The sequence below is a fragment of the Python bivittatus genome, unplaced genomic scaffold, assembly GCF_059951505.1.
Source record: "Python bivittatus isolate LINGU-HERP-01145 unplaced genomic scaffold, Pbiv_v1 ctg000700_np1212, whole genome shotgun sequence".
NCBI lineage: Eukaryota > Metazoa > Chordata > Lepidosauria > Squamata > Pythonidae > Python > Python bivittatus.
This window is the reverse complement of record NW_028277098.1, coordinates 102,892,258-102,910,691: the sequence shown is the minus strand read 5'-3', so window position 1 is coordinate 102,910,691 and position 18,434 is coordinate 102,892,258. Positions and strand designations below refer to the sequence as shown.

The 18,434-nt window shown below is 44.4% G+C and overlaps 1 protein-coding gene across 3 annotated transcripts; it reads right to left on the bottom strand.

Annotated features, from left to right (window-relative positions):
- Positions 1-483: 483 nt before the first annotated feature.
- On the bottom strand, positions 484-18,408 carry KIF3B (kinesin family member 3B). 3 transcript variants are annotated; one of them, XM_088153703.1, is made up of 9 exons: positions 18,293-18,408; positions 10,791-12,275; positions 10,173-10,274; positions 8,853-8,975; positions 8,104-8,222; positions 7,812-7,925; positions 4,545-4,650; positions 3,575-3,753; positions 484-3,111 (listed from the first exon to the last, which is right to left on the bottom strand). In XM_088153703.1, exons 2-9 carry the CDS (start codon positions 12,204-12,206, stop codon positions 3,021-3,023), a joined length of 2,250 nt encoding a protein of 749 aa, XP_088009829.1. In that variant the 5' UTR covers positions 12,207-12,275; positions 18,293-18,408; the 3' UTR covers positions 484-3,020. The 3 variants fall into 3 exon arrangements, with proteins under 3 accessions (XP_088009829.1, XP_088009828.1, XP_025029765.2); XM_088153702.1 differs by lacking the exon at positions 18,293-18,408 and adding an exon at positions 18,029-18,276; XM_025173997.2 differs by lacking the exon at positions 18,293-18,408 and having other exon boundaries at positions 10,791-13,780.
- Positions 18,409-18,434: the final 26 nt, after the last annotated feature.

The window sequence follows — 18,434 nt, the reverse complement described above, 5'->3', positions numbered from 1 at the left end:
ACGTTGTAGCTTAATGCTGCTTGTTTTATCTGCCTGGAAAAGTCAAAGGAATTGATCTTTTTACCTGTGTCATGCTAAGAATGGAGGAAAAGGATTAAATGGATCACAGGAAGGCCTTTGTGTGCAGTAGATTACTCAATTCTGAGAACTCGCAAAGCATATTAATACCAGCTGCAGAGGTATTACATGGCTGCTGGTACAACCCATTAAATGGCAGGTTTATGAGATACAGCTTTTTTGTGGAAGTTCATTCCGAATAAGCTGGCCCTTTCAGTCCAGGCATTCAAACAGGCATTATTGCCTTGGCGTTATACGTTTATAACATTAAATCTTGTGTCTTTTCCCCTTTCTGTAATTTTTAAGCGCTGTCTCTTAAATATCTTGATGCATCCAGCTATTATAAATTATTAATATAAAACTGGCATATATATGTGGTGTTATAAATAAATAAAATTTTGCTACAAATCCAGGGAAATATGTTACTTTACATACAATAAATCCAGATTATTTTTATTATACTTTTTCAGGAGCACTTTTACATTCCTAGACAAGAGGGGCTGTTACAGATACAAGCTTTAAATCCATGGACAGAAAAAGAACTATTGACATTGCTCTTTATGTACAGAAAAAGAAAACAGTAGTCAGTTAGGTATAACCCCAGGAAGGAAACACTTCTTGCAGAAGACAGTAGCATCTCTCATGTCCTGTCCATTCCCATGTGAGTCCCACTGAAACCAAGAGAAACTTGTTCATTCCAATGGGACTTACACAGGTAAAGAGCCCAGTGAATGCAATCTTCCATAGGCCTTAAGAAATCCCCTGTCCGTCCAGCATGGTACCAACTTCTAGAATTCCTAGCTGGCACGGGATTTGAAGAATCAGTTCAACACCTGGGGATACCAAGTCAGGGAGGGCTGCCTTAGATAACAAGGCAGTGGCTGACAGCACAGCTTATTAAATATTTCCAAAGAGTTGTCAGCTTTAGAGAACATCAGAAAACACTCCAGAAGGACAGTACATGAAAGGTAAGATGCAGAAAAGTTTTAGACATGGGAAAAGCAGTTGACTTAAATTGTTCCAAGTGTTTTTAAGTTAGAAATGCAGCCATTAGGGAAATAGTTAAGTGCTCCTCTCTTCTGTTTCCTCTGAATTCTTCCCAAGCAGGTTGGTAGAGCTCTGATCAGGCCTTGCCTGCCCTGCCTGTTCACAGCAAAAAGCAACAGGATGGTGCGTCGCTTCATCTTTGCATACTTTATAATCTTTGGATTCATCATCACTGAATTTCTGCGCATCAGTCAGTCAACTGTTTAATTACAAAGGGAATTAAACACCCCAGCAAAGTAGGGGATGACCTTGGCAGCGTAACAATAAGTGGCTCTTTTATATGACCAACCAGCTCACCAAATAAAGGAAGGTAATCTCACATCCCTCTGATCCATGTAAGAGCAATGGCTAATCAGCTTCTCTCCAGTCCAGAAATAGACTTGGCGAATTCAAAGCAGAAGGTCTGTGGAGCAATGTGGGGCCTCCTGAGGCACCATGCCAGCAAGATGCCTCGTGGGGTGTCCTGACCCACAGGGTGAGAGGCCGTGGAACTACTGGGGCCCCTGAATAGAGTGGCTCAGAGAACACAAAGAAGAGGTCTTTTGCTCAGATTATGTCTGAGATAAGTTCTCATAGACGCACATGTACACGCTCATACAGCTGAGGAACATGGACATTAAAACATTCAGAGAAGAAGCTGATGAAAATATATTCACAGTACAACCGTCAACATAAAAAAAAAAAAACACAACTGAACTTGCAATTTGCAACAATGTTGAATATACAAACTGAACTATAAAACAATATGGGGAGGGCACAATCTTCAGCCTTTTGACCCCACCCTGTTCAGCAGCATCTCACTTCCCACACACTGCTTGGTAGCCTGCCTTACTTACTAGGAGACTAGGAGCAAAGGGGGAGAGGCATAAGGGTGTCTCTCAACCAAGACGTCTGTTGGGAGCCCCACCTTCAGGGTCCCTTCCCCCTCAAGCTTTGCTCAGATCTAATGTCTAACGCTATAATTGATAGGAGACCACAACCCCTCCAAAAATTCCATTTCTTCTGGGAGGGAAACTGGAGACCCTTCAAGAGGTCATGTAAGCTACGTGGACAGTGGAAGACAAGGAAGCATCAGCCACAAAATGCTCCCAGGCTGTAGTGTAACTAGAATGAGATGGTGAGCAGGGGAAGATGACAGCTTGGAGCTGGACACCGATGTAAGGATTACTGTTAGACCAGGTAGCCCCTGCTGGTCATTCATGGCTGAGATCTCCAGGAAATGATCCGCCTGGAACTATTTTTTATTCATCCTTGTAAACAGGCCAAAGGATTGATGAACTTCCTATTGCTTCTACTGCAGAAAAAAGGAGAGCAGGCTTTGGAAGCTCACCTTTGATCTGCATTTCTACAGAAAGCTTTTGCGGTGCATTTCAATCTCACCTCTTTCCCAGCTTATAGGCTCGTCCACCCCCTCCCCCCTCCCCCCCAAGGTGCCAGTCTTTTAATGGAAAGGGGGGGAAAAAGTCATCCCGGCTAGCAAAATCCTCTTGTCACTTCTCAACCTCACTATATTTTTAGGTGTCATTGAGGTGATTCCACCAAGATTACCTTTGGTTCCAAGAGTAAGAGCCAAATGCAACAGAACGACCATAAAAGGAAGAGAGAAGGCAATGGGGCAAGGGGACCCACATGCTTCTCTTGGCTTCTAACACACACTAATGTAACTCATGCATTTCTGATTTCCTAACTAAAGTCTTGTTCACCTTAGACCCACTGCCCAAGGAACAAATAATTCCTTTATGCAGGCGAGACATCCATCATAAACCTGTCCTACCAGATGCAAATTAGCTGCAGAAGGGGCTGTTGTTTCTTCTCAAAAGGCATTATTTTGGACTTTAAGTCCCCCTTGCAGGTTGTTACTTGCCTCTGCATTTATGGCAAAATGTTAGCCATGCCCTGACAAGGAGCAACTGGTTTTACTTTGGGACCAGCCCACGCGACTGGGGATAGAGCTGAGAACCAGAGGCACTGGAGGGAGAACCGCCGGGCTTCCTTCCAGTTTTAGGCCTGAAAAATACAAAATCAAGAAAAGAAGCATGAAGAAGAAGCAACTTTCTAAAATAACTTCACAGTGTATTCATTGGTAGAAAACAAAGATGACAAATCATGATCTAAATTGTATTTCTACAAAGAATTCAATTTGTTATATATTTATGGCTAACAAAAGCTACTCAGTTTATGCCTTTGAAAAGATCCTGCCCAGATCATTTTCTAGTGATAGTCAAAGCCTGGGTTGCGCATACACGAATCTTCCTTCAGTGACCCCACTTAGAGAGACTGGAGGGAGTGTTTTGCATTCTGTGATTTCTCTATGCCTTAATTTTTAGAAATTCCTACATCTCTACCAGATACCAACTTTTTTTTTTTTACAGATATCTCTTCCCCAACTAAAGTGGCTGAGAGCCAGCCAGTTCAGCCCATCCAACTACTCAGGCCTGTAAATGGATAGCTGATTAAAATACAAGCTTACCGGGATTTTGATTTCTTGCTCGACGTACTCTCAAAAGTGGACGCGTCCACTTGGATCTCATCTTCATCTTGCAAAGCTGCTTCTAAAGCTGCCTGGACCTTGGGGGCGATAGCAGGGCCCTCGTAATCCCGTGTGGTCCGGCTGGGCATATCCAGTTCAAGCAAGACAATGTTTTCTGCCTAGATAGTCCAAAGCCAGAGGATTTAGACACACCCAAGCACAATACTTGATTGCTTAAACAGGAACCTCCATCTGTATAAATCTTCACTAAATAATAAATTAGAATCTCAACTGCTCTCCAGGGGTGCTACTCTTTAGACCAGTGTTTCTCAACCTCAGCAACTTTAAGATGTGTGGACTTCAGTCCACACATCTTAAAGCTGTCAAGTCTGGAAAAAACTAGCTTAGACCCCCTTTGAAAGGTAGACATTTTTTTTACCACACCTTCTCTGATAAAATCACTGCATCTTCAGCTGGAATTTTTTTTGGGGGGGGAGGGAAGCACAGCCTCTGCACAACTCCTCCTGCAGTAGAAGAACCAAAGCTCCACACAAGCAGAGACACAATATCAATTGTTATCATGGATCACGAGGAGTCCTTCTAATGCATGATCTTTTTGACCAAAAGCAGCCAGCCAGGAAGGAGGTGCTCTGGAAAATTTGCAGGCTTGTCCCAACAGCATCCTTAATGTCTCATGATGAATCCTTCCAGGTAGACACCACTGTAGACATCCATCACTGGAGAACAGCTACTCAACTATTCTTCACTAAGCTACAGGCCATGAAGGACATTGGAAACCTTGTGATCTCCAAAGGGAAATTACACTCTTTTTACAGGACGTAAGCGCCTGCCTTTCCAATGAGTGGACACCTTTCTTATTTCAGGTAATGGCTAGTCCCTTCTTGTATTTACTTTTCACATTGCTCCTATTTTTCTTCAGAGCTCCCGCACAAAAGAAGTCTGAGCTCACCCTGTACCGAGCTTCTGGGCGGACCATCATGGACATCCTAGCATGCTGACTCAAGGGCCTCTTGTATCCCACTGCGGACACTGGCCTTTTCATCATCTGTTGGTTCCTAGGAAGGGAACGGGAAGTCAAATACACAACACCCTCTCTGTTCACAAGCAGCCACCCTAAGATCCAGGGAGCCTCTCCGACCACCATGATGTTCATCTCTCGATGCCCCAGAAGACCACACCACTGTTGCCCAACACCAGAAGAAGAAAAAGATCCCCCCATCTTAACCACCAAGAATCGAAGTTTTCACCTCAGGAACCACAGCATCCATCCCAATAACATTATTGTGCACATCTAGCAGGATCTCAGTTCTCCCTTTCAGTTGTGCAGACTATTTAAGTGCAGAAAGTAGAGCTTCTTTATTGGAAAGCTCCAGTAGTCAAGAATTCTTTGAGCTCCACTCATGTCACCACACAACATAAAAACAGTTTCTATGTCATTAGTCAAGTTGTGCCTCCTTTATTGTTACTCACAAATATACACACCTTGGCAACATTCCTTCAATACCCTAAGCCTAGGTTCATACAAACTAATGTGTTCACATACCTTGCTATATCAAAATGAACCAACTATATTCTACCTCAATGTGATGGTCTGTTTCACACACCGTGTTAAGACACTGCTTGGGTTGCCACAGCACACCAAACCTCAAACAGACTAATATTGCAATGGAAGGTATCTGCAAAGAGGAGACCGGTATGGGAGATCAAGGCTGTCGGGAGAGAGGGAGTGTGTTCCAGAAAGAGGGACAAGGCAAGTGCTTTTTCAGTCCGCAGCAAGACCATGAGAAGAAGAGGTTTAGACTAGCCCCTCCCTAGGGTATCATGGGGTATACCCACTAGTTGCTGTAGTGTAGAGCAGTGTTCCTCAACCTTGGCAGCTTGAAGATGTGTGGACTTCAACTCCCAGAATTCTGGTGTAGAGTAAGTCTGGCAACATTGATGTCAGGCTCAGCCCAAGAACGACGATGAAACAGTTCAGTTCAGTACAGTTCTTTTATTTGCTTACAGCCTCTAGAGAGAATCTCGCCAGACTAACTCTGCACTACAGCAACCAGTGGATGTACCCTGTGATACTCTAGGGAGGGGCTCGTCTAAACCTCTTCTTCTTCTCGCAGTCTTGCTGTGGACTGAGAAAGCACTTGCCTTGTCCCCTTTCTGGAATGCACTACTTCCCTCCCGACAGCCTTGATCTCCCATACCAGTCTCCTCCTCGCAGATACCTTCCATTACACATATGCTGTGTGAACCCAGCCCCGAGGTAGCAACTCTCTTCTCACGGTCCCTAGAAACAGGATTATGTTCAGCTGCATTACCTGAGGCTGTTCTAAGCTATCCTAGAGTCTGTTTTCTGGAGAAGACCACTTGGCACCTGGACTGGACAAAGGAACCTTAGGAAGGGGTTCATCTGTATAAGGGGCTGCTGTCCATTCCCTAAGATTACGCAAGCCCTTTGAAGAATAAGATCTCCATCCTCTTGTCTTCTCAGCCAGGGTTTGTCCTGTGACCTAGTTGCTGGGTCAGTCCACAATGCACTCAGCTGATAACTAGCATCCTGTTTTCAACTCCGCTAGGAAATCAGTAAAGAGGACATGAAGCTCTCCTTTCCCATACTTGGTGTCCAACATCTGGTATTCTGAACATGGAGCTATTGCTTAGTTATCACGATCAGCAACTGATAGGCCTTTCCTGCTCCATGAATGTGTTTAGTTCTTTTATCATACAGCTATTTTTATTTATTCTATTATAATTTCAAAGAAAAAAGGAAAATGAGTAATGCTTCTACAGAGGTAGAAAAATATAGAGAATCTAGTAAAAAGAGGGGAAAGAGGGAAAACCCCCAATATAAATAATAAAATACTGGTGGATATCCAACAAATCTTGAATTAGCAGCAAATCTAAAATATCACATGGCTAATGTATTCTTAAACATCAATAACAGCTTAGAGTACTGTAGACATTTCATACCTAATTTCTAGTCACAACATGTCTCTATAAAGCTCTAAAATTGATTAGCCCAATTGAAATCAATAAGAGCAAAAAGAACAGCTATAAACAATAAATGATACATTGAAAAAATACTGTAAATAATGCAGACTATACATCAAATTAAAATATGAACTCTAGAACTCAAATTTGGGATGTAGAATAATTCCATGTATAAAATTGTAGTTTAGAAATGGTTTCCAAATAAGACTAAATTGTATATCAGGTTTACTTTTTTTTCAAAGGTGCTGGGCCCCCTAACAGATTTCCCCCTCTGTTCCTAATGCTCAATTTTTCTAGCTAATTATTTCGCAACAGGGCATTTTAAAATAATTAAAACATTTAGGCAGAGAAAAGTGGAAGGAAAACTGTTTACATTAACATCTGATGCTCTAGAATGAGTAGCCCATGACCCACAGAGCCCTTTGGAGTGATGGGCCAAAACAGATGGCCTGTTTTGGGGCAAGAGGATTAAAAAAAAAAAGACAGAAAAATAGGCAAATTTTTCATGTGGTTGGAGAGCAGGAAGAATTAAGGCTGAAAATGTGGACTGCACCCAATCCAGCCATATCCAATCCAGGCTTGAAGGCCAAAACATTAAAAGCTATAAAACCTGGGCAGAAAAAAGTTTCTATTCCTGCTTACTGAGAAAAGGTAGAATAAATTTGTAACCATAATGAGGTTCTCACTGCTGAATATTCTAGTTTCATCACCCAAAGCCTGCACAGCCATACTTTTGTTTCCTGATCTTCAGCAAATATTCTGCACATTTCCAAATTGGTATCTTTGGTCATGAAAACTAAAAACTTTTATGATGAGAAGAATAAGAGTCTGAAATTTACAGGAAGACAAAACTTTAGGCTAGAACTTCCAAATGTATATAGCAGGGGGGGGAAAAAACAAGGAACCTATATTGCACATTGCGAAATTCCTGCACTGACACTGACAGTGTAACATCTACCATTTAAAATGGAAGAGTGGCACAATCACCTTGCTGGCTGAAAACCAGAGAAGCAGCCAATGAACATCATGCCCCCAACCTGGAGACCCAGAGCAGTAAAGCTGTAATAGTCAAAGAAGGAAATACTTTGGAGATAGACGGGACAGCAAGAGGCTGTGCATGGATTTAACATTTTTGTCATTTACTCAAAGTCTTTTGAAATGGGGTAGATAGTCTGACAAAATAAATAAAACTGGATATGTCCTTCAACCCCCAAAGTTAAGGACAACTCACTCCAATCGGGTGATGGGGTGAAGTTTCCACTGGTCCTCCTCCTCATCAAAGAAAGATCTGTTCATGATCTTGTTCTTCTCTTCTAAGGGAATGAAGTTTTCAATAATCAAGTGCCTGTATGAGATCAGCAAAGGACAAAGTGAGATATGGCCGCCTTGTGGGAATCTAGTCCACATCTTCCAGGTAGCTAAAGTAAATAAGTTCATTCCCAACTCTGGGGCAGCTGACCATGATGCCCCTTCCATCCCAAGTTCTGGGCTTTAACAGTAACAAATGGTCAGCTACAACATACTTCAGCTTGAGCTCCCGGGTCAGTTCGTTCTGGGTTTGCTCCAGTTCTTGTCTCTCTTTGATGTGCTCCTCCTGCAGGTCATGGATTTCAGCCTTCACAGCTTGCAGCTTAGAAAAAAGCTGGAAAAGAGGAATACAGTTGTGGAGTGCGACATGAACAGACAAGGCTACCTTTGCAAAAATGGACCTGCATGGACACAACATCAGTGAAGAGTCATGCACTGTGGCCTGCAACATCAAGCTCCTATCCACAACCACACACGGTGATCGCTGGATGATTTTGGGCCAGTCTCTCTCAGACAGACCACCCCGACAGGACTGTTGGGAGGGGAAATCAAGGCAGTGCACATCCCAATCCATGCTACTTGACCTTACAGAAGGAAGGGTGGGATGCAAGCAGCGATTTGGAGAAAGGAGGAAAACAACCACCACCACCACAGATTTGTTCTATGGCTGAGCAGACCTGAACCCTGCATTCCGATCTAGAATCTGACTCCCACAACTCCCAGCTAACACACCTGAATGGGGGTGGTGAGGGAAGCTTACCTGATAACCACAAAATCTTTAGGCAGGGAAAATAGTGCAACGCACCAAGACGTTCTTCTCCACAGTCCCTTTGAAGTACTCAAGGGAATGTCCTGGAGGACTCGGCCCATTTCAAATCTGCCAGCTCTTGCCACTGTTGAGGCAGGCAACCAAATCTTGAACTTTCTTATGCTGATATCACCCATCAACAAGGAGCCAACTCACCTTTTTCAGTTTTTTAGTTTTTATGTCCACCTCCTGCTGTAAGGAGCTATAGGTCTCCTTCAGCTCCAGGGTCTCCTCATCCCGACTTTCCATCTGCTGTTGGATTTCTCGTTCCCGTCGTTTCTGTAGAAAATACAAAGAACATGACATTCATATAAAGCTTCTCAATTTACTAAACTATACTTTTTTGTTGCTGTGTTAAAAAATCATTCACACTAAAAGTATTGGGACACTCAACTCGGCACAAGAATTAACTCATTTCCTGGGAGGGGACTTACAGCCTGTTTATGCCAAAATAAGTATCAATGAATTAAAGGGCCCCTTCCAAGTCAAAGAGCCTCAGGAACTTGTCTAATGTACTTGGCTCTCAGTTCCTAACTGAAAAAGAGGATGGAACATTAACTGATTATATAGAAATTTTAATCAGATGAAAAGCTGGAAGGAAGATGGTGGCCTTCACCATTCAGAGGGTAACTTTTCTCAGATTAAATACTTGCGAACAACAATAATTTTTACTTAATTAGTTTTCTACTGCTCAAAGAATTCAACTAATAAACTTCAGGAACTTTACACCTTAAACAAGGAAATACGAAAAGAGGGAAGGGCAAATTATCCAATGAGAATATCACATAAATTAGTGAGTACATAATTAGTCTAGATCACTATTTTTCAACCTTAGCAACTTTAAGAAGTGTGGACTTCAACTTCCAGAATTTCCCAGCCAGCACATGCTGGTTGCGGAATTCTGGGAGCTGAACTCCACACATTTTAAAGTGGCAAGGTTGAGAAACACCGGTCTAGATAAATAAAAGGTTCATTTCATACATAATATACCTTTGACTACTAGCTATATTTGAGCAACAGTGGAAAAGGGTTAGTGTTTTGATATCCTGCTGTGCATGTGCTGAAAAGGCCACTGCGACAAAGGTGAAAACGCCTGTTGTACAGTGATGAAGAACTAGGACCAGGAAGAGCCAGCTTCAATTCCTCCCTCAGCCACAGACTCTCACTAGGTGATTTTGGACCAATCACTTTCTCTCAGTTCAGCCTACTTCACTGGGCTGTGAGGAGGAAAAATATGCCACTCTGAGCTTGCAGAGGAAAGACAGAATAGAAATCTAACAAAGTAACTGGGAAGCTGGACGGGGTGGATTTTTGATACGCTCTCGCAAAGTTCTGTCTATATCTTCAGTAGTTCTCATGCTTGTGAAAGAGACGTGCTTGGGAAATGTTCTCAGGGGACTTTGTCCAAATCGTAAAGACCTGCAGGTGAACAGCAAAAGAAGGTATGGAAAAATGGCAGCTCCATCTCCATCTTACCTGCTCAGCAATCTCTTGCCGCTTCTGTTCCAAGATTTTCTGCTGCTCATTTGTGTGATCAACAATGTTTTTCCCACCAACAAGAAGCTTGCTTTCCATTGCCTTAAAAGCAAAAATTGAAGAGGGGCAAGGGGAGGAACCCCAGCTCACAAAATTAGAACATTGCAGATATTATCACTGTCTCACAACTATAATTCCAGTCAATTTAAAGTTTAAAGAAAACAGTATTCTTCATCTATCCTACCCCTGGCTGATGTTTATCAAAATGAGAGCCTGTTCTAGATTCAATTGGTAAAGCTAAGTTGAACACATTTAGTTCCATTACTGATTAAATAATAAATTAAGATATTCCCCAGAAGCGCAGCAAGTAACCCACCCTTCGCTGCATTCAGGTTGTGAATATTTTACATATACAATATCTTGAAGAACAGGTCATAAACATCATCTCGACAGAAAAAGAACAATTTTCACCTTTACTTCTGCATGCCTCAAGGTTTAATTCTAACACAGTATGCACACACATACGACAGTTTGAATTTTCTGAATACACAGAAAAGAGCATGTTATGCTGGTTAATGACCAATATAAAGATGCTGTACTGTAGAAAAAGCATCTTACCTTGATTTTGGCACCCAGCTTTTCAGCTGCTTCTTTCTCACGTTTCAAATCTTCCATCTTCTTCTCCTTCTCTTTCAGCAGCCTCATCTTGTCCTCTGCTACCAAGCTGTGATCCTCCAGGATGGCTTTCTTCTCTATCTCCAGCTTCTCTTGCTGCTCTTTCCAGTAGTCATCTTTGTCAACCCCTTCGTCTTCTTCACCCTCCTCCTCCTCCTCCTCCTCCTCCTCCTCTTCCTCCTCCTCCTCCTCACCAATACCACCATCTCTCCTCCTCTCCTTCTTCTTCCTCTTGCCAATGGACCTTTTCTCCAGCTGTGCCTTGAGTCGAGCAATTTCTTCTTGGAATTCCCGTAGGAGTGCATCTTTGGGATCTTCGTTGACTCTTGGCTTGTTTTTGATGTTCTTGGCACGGTTGGCATAGCGCAAAGTGGTCAAGGTCTCCTCAACATTATATGAAGCGGGGCCAATGTTGGCTACCATCACAGTCTTGGCATTGCCACCCAAGGAATCCTGAAGCAGCCGGGTGAGCTTTGAGTCCCGATAGGGGATGTGAGTGCTTTTGCCATCCACTAGGGCAGATATGACATTGCCCAAAGCGGAGAGAGAGAGATTGATCTTCGTTGCTTCTTTCAACCTCTCCCCCTGGGCTCCTGTCTTAGACTGACGCTCACTGCCTGCAAGGTCCACCAGATTAAGCTTTCCAACACGTATGTGGTTCTCTCCATCAAGCCCAACCTCACTGCATTCAATTGTGATCACAAAAATGGCATGGGAACGGGAACTGTGTTCATTCATATTGGTAGCTCCGACCGAACGATTCTGGTTTCCTACATTCATAACATGTTCTATTTCTTTGACACTTTTTGTGACAAATGATGATAAATCCTTTACATAGACTCCTGTATCTGGCCTTTCCTTCAATTCCAGCCTCTTGGACTGGTCCTTTGATAGTAAGTCTCTGATTTCTTCTTGGTAGATCTCCAAGTAAGATGCTCTCACCAGATACTGCTGGTTCTGAGACCGAGAAATATGGGTGAAGATGTGGTCAAATGAATTGGGAATGACCCCTCTTTTCTCAGGGTCTCCACGCACACCTTCCATTGTGTACGTTTTCCCTGTCCCAGTTTGCCCATAAGCAAAAATGGTCCCATTGAACCCCTGGAGTACCGAGTCCACCAGAGGCCGGAAAGTCTCATCATACAGTTCAAACTGTTTGGAATTCCAGTCATAAACAGCATCAAAAGTGAAAGTCTTTGGTAGCTCATGAGAAGTTCCCTTTGGGTTCTTCACAGATACCTGCCCCAATTTCACATCTACTTCAACCACTTGTTCATAGGAAGCCACTTTCTCTTTGCTGTTCATTGGTCGGCATCGTACTACAACTCTGACCGACTCTGAGCACTTTAACTTCAACATGACAACAGATTAGCACTAGGACAAAATTAACTGATGACAGAATCACGAAGCCCAGGGGTTTTTCTAAGCCTAGAAAGAATACAGGGCAATAATAGAACATAATGATGGACACCATAATAGTTAGCACAGCAAGCAGAAGTTCCTATCCTATAGTATAACACTTAACACCCTAGATGGACCTTGGCAAATGTTTGTTTGTTTATTTATTAAATTTGAATGATGCCCAACAATGCTGGGTGGCTCACAAGTAAACACATACACCTGCACACACAGAGAGAGAATAAAAGATGGCAAAAATGACAAAAACCAAACAGGGTAAAGCATTACAGTAAGATATGAAAGTAACATCTCCTTTTTCAGGCTTACAATTACAACAAGAAATAGGATAAATAGTTTGGTTAAATGGGAGGGTTTTAATTTCTGTTCCACTCTGATTATTATTGCAGAGTTCCAATTCAATTAACGTTACCTTTAATCATATGCATATTCTGGTCCTTTCTCAAAGATATTTTAAGGACTGGAGGTACCACTTTTAGCAGTAAGATAATCTGCAATGGCGCTTTTAGTATCCACAGTTGTAAGGCACAGACAACCTTCAGGAGATATGAAAACCCAGTCCTATCCATGTTTCCCCACTGCCCAACTATTAAGCTTGCAACTAGGGTTGTGTAGAAAGTGAGGAAGATGGCCTTGACAGAAGTATGCAAGAATTGTTACCTAGACAAAAGGGGCCAAAACACTTTTTACGTCCTGAAAAACAAGGTAATATTCAGAAGAGATTCAGATAGATGCCTCCCTGATTCCCTGGAGTATAAGGAGGAGGTATAGCAAAATCACACTTGCAAAATTCTGTTATTACAGCCAATCAAAGTAGTTTCAGCCATTCATTCTGTGGAGGTGATTTCCTGGTCTGGTCTATCTGTGGGGCTGACAGATTGCTAGTGGCAGTGAAGAACCAATGACCGAGCATCAGTTGATTGGAGGGAGGGAAGCAAAACCCTCATTCCTCAATGTGTTGAACTATAAATCCACACAATTCCAGGTGGTATGCCTAAGATCTGAATATGACAGACGGGCTATTCTAACATGTCAATTTCTTTACTAGGTCCCAAAGCTTAGACGAACCAAATCATCCCAACATTGGTTAATATCTGCAACCATCCTTAGCCCAAACATGCAGACTTAATAATATGGTAATAAATATTCTCAGTTTCCAAAATTAACATTTTTAAAACCAGGATGTTCTTGCAAGGGCTGTCAAAAATGAAGAAGCAGCTTCTGCTAGTGTAGCTATTTTACACACTATCCAGGATCGCTTCCATTTTAGATTCTGGAGAACTGGCCTAACGTGCCTGCTCTTCTTTTCCCCTTGAAACTATCTGAAGTCATCTTCATAAGTATTAATTAATAGTGCAATAAAATTTAAAAGGAGCTTGCCATTGCCAGGAAATGACGACGTTAAAGAATTAGCATGCTAAAGAAAATGCATGCTGGGCATTGAAAAGATTCAATGACCTTTTCAGGATCCCCCTCCTATTCTCACCCTCCCCCACTACAGCACATGCTACACTAAAAAAACACATTCCAACATTTCACTTCACTTGGTTCCCCCCCTCCCTCCCCTCTTTCCCTTCATTGACTGCCGGTTGGAGGAGGTAGAGAAATTCAAACCTTTCGGGGACATCACATGTTGTTGTGCCACACACACTGCAGGGTAAAAGACAGGAATGATACCAATATTCTGTTTCTGGGAGTCTCCATGGGAGGTGGTGGGGACCATAACACAAGGCCACATGCCTCCAGACCACACAACTACCATTTAAAACTCTCTGCCACTTGAAGAGCAACATCTTGACTACCATCACTCCTTCTGGGAATAGAGATCACAGCTCCCCCAAGTCCTGCTGAGCCCAACCTTTTTATTCCTGGCATTCTATACCTGGTTTGCCTGCCAGATGACTCCAGATGAAGTTAAAGAGGGCTCCTGATTTTGCTTTCTTCCGTGAGAGTACGTACCAGTCACAACTGAGCAGCTTGAAACAGGCTGACAAAGACTGTTGTTGCCAGAGGAGCTGCACTGACTCACCACTTCCCCTACTCTGTAAATTGCTGAACCATCCTGTTATATCATCAGGTCATCAGCAGAGCTTAATTTATGCCAGATCTCACCAAGACTTTACCCTGGCATCCTTTTTCAGCACAAACCTTGCTATTCCAGTGAAAATAGCAGTGGGCTTTCCAAGCAGCGCTGAATGCCTTTGCTATTGTTTGTATTCGTCCACCAAGGATTAAGTAGAAAGGCTTCTCGATCAGAGGACACCTGTTAGTTATTAGAGATTCCTCACATCCTTCAGAAGAAAGTAAGTAGTATTAAAATTGACTATTTTTTGTTTAAGATGAAACTGCCTTTGAGCTGAACTCCACCTGGGTGACCTTGTCACATCCCTGTAGTTTTCTTGGCAGCAAAACCAAGGGCTTTGCTATTGCTTTCTCCCAAGACATTCTTTCAATGTCCTAGTTCTAGCCTACATCTGGAAAACTTTGTGGCACAAACCAGATCTGTCTTTGGTTTTTTTAAACCAGCTAAGGTGAGTCAGGCACTACCATGAAGCCAGGCAATGTTTGACTAACCTTCTGATTTTTGTTGTCCTCCTTGAACATGGAAGCTCTTTGCAACCTCATGTTCTCCAGATGTATTTATGACTTTGTATTTCATAATTCCCATAAAGGGGGACAATGGGAACTGATGTTTGATCCATAACCAAGCTTGTGGAAGTCAGCAAGTGAAAGTAAGGATACACATTTACTTTGGTAGTCCTTCTAGAAACCGACACTGACAAGGAGGTGCATTTCTGGAGCACCAAGTAAACATATTATGCTGAGTATAGTTTGCACTATCATCCAGCAGGACACGCCCCCACTCACACTCTTGCAAACAGGCCTTTCACAGAAACTCTGACCTATCCTGTCACAACCATTTTAGAAAGTGCTCTCCAGAAACAGCACTTAATCTTATAAAGGCCAAAGCCATCTGGCCAGATCCCAAACTGATTCTAATCCACTAGCTGGAAGCTTCATACTGAATTTTCAATTGGCCGCCGTCTAAAAGACAGGAGCAATTCAAATCCTGCTTTTTTGGAATGCAGGATGAAGTTGTGCCTAAAAAACAAGCCCTGGTTACCACTGGAAGTTAAATGAATGTGGCAGTTCGATCATCAGCTAATTGTTTGTGTGAGAAATGAAGGAGACTAATTCTTTTAATTGGTCTCTTGCTGTGCAGGGGGTATATCATTGGATTGGCTTTACTGTCCTTTTAGACACCCCAACAAGGGGCCCTGGTGCCTCTGCATGGCTGGCAGCGCTCCATTCAAAGAAAGAGTATCTCACTATATAAACATGTCAGGTATTTGCAGGTGTAATTATGCGCCGCTGCAGCATCACCTGTCTTTTTTCATAATTCCATATGAATTCATGTAATTCATTACATAGGTTATTCATTTACTCCTTCTCTCACCAGATTTCCCATTTTATTGTTAAACTACTTTTAATTTACCTCTCAGGGGGCAGGGATCCCTCAAAACAATGATTCCTCTATTTGGGGATGTTTTAATTTTTGGTTTATATAAACACCGTAAGCCACTGGGAATTGTTTTGATTGAAGCGGGGCAAAAGTATGATTAATAAATAAATGAAACGGCTCGCCAGACTTCAGAATGCAATTGCATCTGTAAAGTACTATTAAAAGAAACACACAGGCCGCTGCAGCTAAACATATTTTTCCGTTATTGTACAAATCTTAATATCATCTTCATAGGGGAGGAAACCCAAAGGGCCACTATTGCTAATATCCCATCTCTGCTATACACTGGCATAATGACTCTCACTTTGAGCTGCAGGGCAGTCTCTTAACACCCCCCTGGGAAACTCATACAAAACCAGGCAGTCCTTAGACAACTGTGACCCCACGGTATATTATCAAAGCTGAATTACTTCTACTGATTGCATATCACAAATAAAACCTCCACTTTTTTTTTTGTTGGTATTTTATCTGACTCTTTCTCAAATCTAGAGGTTTCCACCTCAAAATACAAATAAACTATAGATTTATATATGGATATTAATCAGGCAAATGTCATGTTTTCGCTATTTGGTGCCTTACAGAGTAAGGAAGTACTTCAAAAACACAAGAGACTTACAATTCATATCATACTGAAACAAATCATATTCTGATTTAGCACAATATCCCAACCAGGCCACTATGGCTTGTTCAAAAAAACACAGCTTATTGTAAATGGATTCTTACAGCATGAAAGCCAAAATCGAGGAAGTTCTGTTACAGTTTTGTGAGTTGTGTGAACCTAGTTACTGTGCTTTATTCAATTTTTTTTTTCTTCCTAGCATTTTTCCCACAGGTGCAGGGTCTGCTTTTTTTTGGACCAACCGAATGTTGATCCATTGGTTGCGCACCTGAGCCTGACATCATGGGCTGAGGGAGAGCAATCGGCCCAAAGTCACCCAGCCGGCTTTCATGCCTAGGGCCGGACTAGAACTCACTGCCCAGTAGTTTCTGGTTTCTAGCCCAGTAGTTTAACCACCAGACCACACTGGCTCTCAAGCTTAGCAAGATGACCAGATCTCCATCTGCCTTCCCTTCAGGAAACCAACCTTTGCTATAGTTCAGCTGTAATAAAGCTTTGGAGAGCCACGCCCACCATCATGCCCATCAAATTCTGATCTTCCCAACAGTCTTCCTTTTCTACGCAAACCAGTCAGTTACAGCTATTCGTGCATATGTCTATTATAGGGGTATGTATATAGGTATGTCCAAGGGCCTGAAGATGCCTAACTTCATCTCTGTCAAAAAAAAAAAAAACTGGCAAAATGCAAGAGAGCCAGAGAAGGCCCTTGATCAGGAATAACGTCATGTAAAACAGCTTTTCATGAGTCCAAGTAGAAAGATCCCGTAGCTAAATTACATTTGTTCTAAAACAAAGCTGATTACACCTGAAAAGGTTTTAGTTTCTTCCCTTGGACATGCAACAGGCAGCCCCAAATAAAACGTAATACAAAGAAGTACTGTAAATGGAGTGTTTCCCGTTTAGCGGCCTTTTCTAAGGTCAGGCCGCTAAGCGTTCGCCGGCCACAAACGAGCCTCACAACCGCCCGAAGCAGCGACGGCAAACTCCTCCTCAGAAGCACCTTGGGCCGGTCCCTCCCTCCCTTCCCCCAGCCCACCTGCCCTGTGGAGCGCCCTCCCCCGAGACCCGACAGCCCCCCGCCCGCTAACCTCCCGGGGAGCCCCAAGGCCGGCCCTTCCCCGGGCCTTGGGACGCGGACAGCAGCGCCGGCTCCCCGCTTCCCGGGTTCGTGGCTTCCCTCACGGAGGCAGGCGCGGCTCTCCGCTCGGGGTGACGCCGCCCGGAGCCCGGTTTCAAGGCGGGCGGCTCCACGAAGGCTTCGAACGAACGAACGAACGAACGAACGGGGCGACCCCGGCCGGCCGCTCCCTCGGCCCACCCGCCTCGCGGGGCTGCAGTTCCGGGGAAAGAGCGGGCGGCAGGACGGTCGGGGCGTCCTCCGCCTTGAGCCACATACAGAAAAGGGTCCCCGTCAAGCCCCTGTTAGGAAAGCCTAAAAGACGAAAGAGCGGATGAATGGAAGGGCGAGGCAAGCAAGGGGAGGGAGGAAAGGCTCAGGCAGGTCAAGACCCGGACCAGGCCAGGCGCCCGCCCTCCTCTGCGGCCAAGCCGTCGCGCCGGGCCGGGCGGCGGGCCCGGGACCCCGAGCGCGGCCCGGCAGGCGGCGGCCCGGCAACGGCTTACCTCGCGATCGGCTCCCCCTCCGGGCACGACCGCCGTAGCGACGGGCCGGCGCCGGCGCCGCGCCCAGCTGCCCGTGCCGGGGGAGAGGGGCGCCGACGCGGCGGGCCCGGCCTGGAAGGGCCCCTCGGCGCCCCCGCCCTGCCGCGGCGCCTGATGGGGCGGGCGGTCCTCCCGCGCTACGGAGGGTGGGCCCGGGACGCCTGGGAGGCGTCCTCGGATGCGCGCCCCCGAGGAGGCGGCCCTCCCCGCGGCGCGACGCCTCACCTGCGCCGCTGCAGCCGCGGCCCCGGATCCGGCGCGGAGGCGGCCCCGCTGCCGCCGCCGCCGCCGCCGCCGCTCACTTCCTTGGCAACGCGGCCGCCCGCCCACAAGCCCTCACTTCCGCAGCGACGACCGGCCTTGCCTA